Raw genomic sequence first — 6,288 nt, 5'->3', positions numbered from 1 at the left:
TTTTTGCAAAGAGAAGTCTAGCTTGTGGTTAGCTCCTGGCAGCAGGTGGCTGCTTTGGACCCTCTCTGAAAAGGAGCACAAATAAAAAACAGGTTCTAGCCTGCTAAGAAGACCAAGCAGATCCATCTGGTTCTCTTTGCCTGCCCAGAAGTTTGTCCTGGAAACCATCTGCCAAGAGGTAAAAAGGGGTGAGGTGTTTGGTCTGTCTGGGAGACACGGTGTCCTGGGCAGCTGCTAGACCAGGATTTCTTGGTGTTAATGGAAACTCTGCTGTGCCTTCCCATTATGGGATTTGTATGTTACCTGCTCCCCTGTGATCCTCCTAGAATGCCTCTGTCAGCACAGGATGCAGATTTTTCTCCCTTATATTTAACAATTCAGTTCCATTTCAGGCTCTGAGAAGATGGTGGCATCAACTCCACCCCCTGAGGACAGTGCTGGAGCTCCCATTTTTTAAAAAAAAACACAACCCAAAGAGAAACCACAAAATTAAGATGACAGCCTTGTAGGTGTGGTTTGTACTGAGACTCTGAGAGGGGACAAAGGAATCGTTGTCTCTTCCCAAGCTCAGCCCTTGCTCATGCTCACCTCTGCAGGCTGGATGTACCTTCAGATGCTACAGGCTTCATTACCTTCAGGAGCCTTTTCCCTCCCCAATTTTGGGAGCAAACCCACTGCCCTGGGAAAGGCTGTTGGAGGGGAAGGAGCATCTTCTGGCTTGAAAGCATCCCTTGTTTTCTGCCTGTGTGAGTCCCCATGCCCTGAATGCTGCTCAGGGCACACACCCCCTCTGCAGTCAAAAAACCAACAGGGAGAAGAGCAGGTTAAAACAGTTTTACAGTAAAAAATAACATGAATCAGTTCATACTTCAGTGTATTGAATACACTTCCAACACTGTCTGAGCCCCATCTGTAATGGCACACACTAGCCCTAAATAGGCTTTCTTAGTGTCCTGCCTTCCAGAGGCTAAAATCAGAGGTCTAGGGGAGAAGTTTTCACTCTGCTTTGAGGAAAAAAACAAGTCTCTTCTGGTTGTGGAGGTTGCAGAGCGAAGCCTGAAGGTGTTACCTGCTTGTACCCTCAGGCACAGGCACTGAGCAGCAAAGAAAGAGACCTGAAGCAGCATCAAGTGATGGTTTGGAAGGTCTGATTCAAGGTTCTTGAGTGCTTACGAGTGGCAATGTGCCCACAGCAAGTCACAGCCAGGGATGGTTGGACTTGATGCTCTTCAAGGTCCCTTCCAACCAGGATGGTTCTATGGTCAAGCAGCTGGTTGGGACCATTTATGCTGCTCAATTTATTTTTCCATCTTTGAGGAATGATACAGCACAAGTATGAACACTGCTGCCTTAATTTATCCACCAAACTTCTTCATATTAGCCCAGGGATCATTACTAATTGGTAATTTGGTAGGGAACAGGCAAGACCATTTGTTGTCCCATGCCAGGCAGGTGGTGCAGGGGGAGCTGGTACTGGTTTCTTTTGGAGCTACACCAGCTTTTCCCAGAAACAACCTTCCCAGGCAAAGGAAGGACTAAACGATGGGATTTGTGTTGGCACAGTGTGATGCCAACGGGTTGTAGGTACCATTGTACCTGTAGTTACCATCAAACCTGTGTTGCCATCATACCTGTAGTCCCAGGACAACATTAGGGAAGCCTGGACCCTCTGAAAAAGAGAGAAGAAACCTCTTCAGCAATGGGCCGTTACTCCAGGAATGGCTCAGCACTAGGGGACAGTGTTGTGCTGTAGATTAAAGTATATGCAGCAGGAAAATGTCCAGTTTCAAGCAAAAAACCTGAAACCTCACTTTTTTTTTTAGATGTTTCTGATACAAACCTGGTACCAGGGCAGCACTTGCTCCCTCTTCCCAGCTCCCACCATTCTTACAGCCCAGACAGATGCTGACGTTAATAACTCACCTCATGATGGGTCCTGCTTCTTGGCACCTGTTCCTTTCCAGGTCCTTATGCCTGAGCAAAATCTGCTCAGCATTGGCTGCCAGGTGACACTTTTCCATGGGGCAAAGCCACATGCAGGGACCAGACCAAGGTGAAACCCAACTCATGCTGAGCCAAGGGCAGAGCTTCCACCTCCCCAGAGCAGGCTGGAGCTTTATAACTAAGCAACACGTTGCAGATCTGCTGTGTATTTTCAAAACCATGAATCTAAACTGTCATTCTCAGCAGACTTTTCCATGCAGGAGCTCTTGGGTGAGACAAAACACCCAAACACATTGTCTTCCCCAGAAGCATCACTTCCCTCCAAGTGTCTTACAGGCACTTTTATCCCTAAACACAGACTCCCAGGTGCTGCTCAGCTCCTGGGCTGCTCTGATGACATTATTATTCCATCATTAGAAATTATTATCATCACACGATTCCACTCTAGTGCTGCATGTAGAGAAAAATATGGGTGTGGGGAAGAAGAATCAGAATGCAGAGGCTTTAAAATAAGACACAGAAAAGGGCAGGAGGGAAAATGTAACTGGCAATCATTTTCATTTAATTTTCAGCAATCTTTTGGTTTTTTTTTTAAATAGTCTTTGCAGAAAAATCACTCTCATTTCTCTTGCCATGACCACTGTCTCATGAAAAAATACAAAAAGGAAAAACAAAACAAAACAAAACAGCTCTGGTACAATTAAAATGCTTCACTAAACATTATATATATATATGTGTGTACATATATAGCTTTACTGTACAATATCTTAAAATTTGGGAATGTGCATATTATTTCTGCATATTCTGAAACTCCATTTTCATTGTTATTTCTATTTACAGTTGCACAACAGCTTTGAGACACAGCTTTGATCCCCAACACTGACCCCTGAGAAGAGGACTTGTGCCTTCAAGCTCAACTCTTTTAGCTCACTTGAACTCTACAACATTCAAACTGTCTTTTTTATATAAGAGAAAACCAAGTAACCTCACAAATACCAGAAAATCAGGCTGGTTGTTGATTTGTCAACTACTTCTCCTAGTAAGAGGCTTCATAATTTCTATTTCTGTCTGGATGTATCAGGCACCCTGGGCTTTGCTCCAGCAAAATGTGACTTTTCCATGTGTTCCCTGGAAAAGCACAGGAATGTTTCCTTCTGTCCAAGATGCTGAAGTTTTTCTAAGAATACTGGGCTAAGAAACATAAGCCCAGCCTGGTTTTCCATCACACTGAGCTCAAAAGAAGATTCACTCCTGTCTCGTCCAGACTTGTGAGACTCTTTTATCTCCAGGTCTTGGTGGAGATTTTTCCTAGGACCAATTTCCTGCAAGGTGTGAGCAAGGTGGAGCCTCTTGAACAGGATCAAATATCATATGTAGCTATTTTTAGAAAGGATTCCTGCATGACATATTTTTTTTTTTAGAGTGAATTTGTTCAAGAATTTGGTCAACAGTTGGGAAAGGCAGGCCTGGTCCTGCTTGGGACTCTCTGCTTTTAGGTACAACCTCCTGAAGAACTGCAGTGATAGCCCAGGTCCTGCAACCATCCCTTACAGGACCAGCCCCACAGAAATGAGTTGGAGGTGGCAATTTTCAAACTGCTCCCACAGACAAGGTCTTTCTAGAAATTCAGAAAGTGCTGCAGAGCTGCTGCCCACGAGAGCATGGCCAAAGAGCTGCTGACTGGGGGGTGGCAGAAGGGCTCAAGCCCCACTTCCTAGATTTGTCACAGAACCATTAAGGTTGAAAGAGCCCCCTAAGATCATCAAATCCAACCATCAACCCCACCATGCTCACCAAACCATGTCTTGAAGTGCCATGTCTAGATGTTTTTTGAGCACCTCCAGGGATGGTGACTCCATTTTCCAATGCTTCACCACCCCCTCAGTGAAGAAACTGCTCCTCACATCCAATCTAAACCTTTCCTGGCACAACTTGAGGCCATTTCCTCTCAGCCTCTCTGCAGACCCAGGCATCTGACACATGTAATTAGGCTGGAAACTGAAATCCAGGAGCAGCTGGGAATTCTCCTGGCCTCTGCTGTGTAAATAACACAGCAGTGCTTGAAGCTCCAGTGAAACCTCTTGGTCTGTCAGCAGCTGCCCCGGCTCTGCAGCCAGCACGTGTTTACATTTCCCACTGACTCAGAGAATTAACACTTGTTGTCGAGTTGAGGAATGAAGCAAATGTCCCAAAGCAGGCTTTGAAGAGCTGGTTGGTGGGAGTTCATCATCACCCCAACAGTTTTCTGGTGCTGGCGGCGGCTCCTCCGTGCTAAGCCAGGTGTGTCACTCTGTGTGTCCAAGGGGTGCTCCAGGGAAGGGGCTGCTTGTCCCCACTGGTGCCACCAAATAGCATAAAATGGTTGGTTTCGTGGTTGGACTCGATGATCTGGAAGGTCTTTTCCAACCAGAACAATTCGGTGATGCTGTGAAATCAGGGATGCCTGCTGTCATTATTACACATCTAATTGCAAAGAAGCTTGCAAGCCTCCATCACATCTCCTGGAAGAGTTCTTAGATCTCCCTTGCCCGTCTGAGATCTTCGGGGAAGGTCCAGCCCCCCCCTTATGAAGGGGCCACAGCTGCCTTTCCATTCTCCCGGTGGCCTTCTCCAAAGGTTTCCTCATCTTTCTCCTTTATGGAGAACTTTTTCCTGAAGGCTTGCGTGACGCTGGAGGAAGAAGCCTTCCTAAAGGTGGTCAGTCTCTTCCGAAAGTTGCCCCCTGAGAAGAAATAGAGGAGCGGGTCGAAGCAGCAGTTGGAAGCTGCCAAGGGGAGGGTGACCACGACCGATTTCTGCAGGTAAATGGCATCCTCACAGCTGGTGTCCTTCAGCCTCAGGACGTGGAGATGGACGGTACGCAGGACGTGGTACGGGGTGAAGCTGACCAGGAAGGTGGCTGTCACAATGATGATCATCCAGACTGCTTTCCTGCGGTTAGCCTGGTTCTTCTTCAAGGAGTTTTTCAGCAAGGTCCTTATGATCATGGTGTAGCAGATGGTTATGACAATAAAGGGCAAAATGAAACCCACAAAGAGGGCGATAAAATCCAGGATCACCACTAGTTTGGTCTTCTGGGTGTCTTCTGGGGGTTCAAAGCACTTGGTCTTGTTGCCATGTTGGTACGTCCCGTTCTGCAGGAAGGGAGCGCTTGTCAGGGTGACAAAAATCCAGATGCCAATGCAGACAAATTTAGCCTTCTTCTCCGTGGTCAGGTTGATGTTCTGGACTGGGAAAACGATGGCCACGCACCGGAAGAAGCTCATGGCAGTCATGAAAAAAATGCTGCAGTACAGGTTGACATACAAGGCGTAGGAGCTGATCCTGCAGAGGAAGTCACTGAAGAACCAGTTCCCTTTGTGGACGTAGTAGATGACACGGAGGGGCAGGGTGCACACGCAGAGGAAGTCAGACATGGCCAGGTTCAGCATGTAGACCTGGAAGGCCGTCTTCTGCCGGTAGGTTTTGATGAGGACGTAGAGCACCACGCCGTTGCCAACAAAGCCCATGATGCTGATCATGGAGTAGAGCGTGGAGTAGACTCGGTTTCGGAAGTCGTCGATGGAGTGTTGGCAGGACAGGTTGTCAAACGGGGCTGTCATGGTGCTTGGCTGAGGCACCGGTGGTGCCTGGCGGTGAAGGTCAGGGTGGAAAACCTGGTGAGACATGGAAAGCAGCACATGAAAACAAGATGTGGTTATTGGAATCATGGAACTGCTTAGCTTGGAAAAGGTCATCAAGGCCAGCCGTTAACCCAACTCGACCGAGCCCAGTGCTAAACAAAGTTCCTCAGCACGTCTACACAACTTTTAAACACATCCAGAGATGGTGACTCCACCACTTCCCTGGGCAGCCTGTGCTCGCGTTTAATTACCCTTTGAGTGAAGAGGTTTCTTCTCATATCTAATCTAAACCTCCCCTGGTGCAACTTGAGGCCACTTCCTCCTGTGCTATCTCTTGTTACTTGTGAGAAGCGACCAGCACTTGCCCCTTTGCAACCTCCTCTTCAGAAAGATGCAGAGAGAAGCAAGGTCTCCCCTCAGCCTCCTCTTCTCCATGCTGAACACCTCCAGTTCCCTCAGCTGCTCCTCATCAGAATTATCCTCAAGACCTTTCACCAGCTCCATTGCCCTTCTCTGTACCCACTCCAGCACCTCAAGGTCCTTATATTGTGGTGCCCAAACTGACTACAGTACTTGAGATGCAGCCTCACCAGTGCCAAGTAAACAGGAGGAGAAACCTATCAACTCTCCAGGGCAGGAGAGAATATCTAGGAAGGGACGTGGATCCGTGCAGAACCATGTTGTTACAACCTTTCTTAAGCTGGTACCACCAAATGGTGAT

The 6,288-nt window shown here is 47.5% G+C and overlaps 1 protein-coding gene across 1 annotated transcript; it reads right to left on the bottom strand.

The window, feature by feature from the left end:
- Positions 1-2,568: 2,568 nt before the first annotated feature.
- Positions 2,569-5,546, bottom strand: CYSLTR1 (cysteinyl leukotriene receptor 1). Its single transcript, XM_051630692.1, has one exon. The coding sequence runs from the start codon at positions 5,544-5,546 to the stop codon at positions 4,509-4,511; it is 1,038 nt and encodes a 345-aa protein (XP_051486652.1). The 3' UTR covers positions 2,569-4,508.
- Positions 5,547-6,288: the final 742 nt, after the last annotated feature.

This window comes from Apus apus, chromosome 12, assembly GCF_020740795.1.
Source record: "Apus apus isolate bApuApu2 chromosome 12, bApuApu2.pri.cur, whole genome shotgun sequence".
Lineage (NCBI taxonomy): Eukaryota > Metazoa > Chordata > Aves > Apodiformes > Apodidae > Apus > Apus apus.
Note: the sequence above shows the minus strand (reverse complement) of the source record. Positions and strands in the feature narration are given on the sequence as shown.

Bases quoted from the DNA above. Each gene is read 5' to 3' on its own strand.
- CYSLTR1 (XM_051630692.1), bottom strand. From the start codon at position 5,546: ATGACAGCCCCGTTTGACAACCTGTCCTGCCAACACTCCATCGACGAC.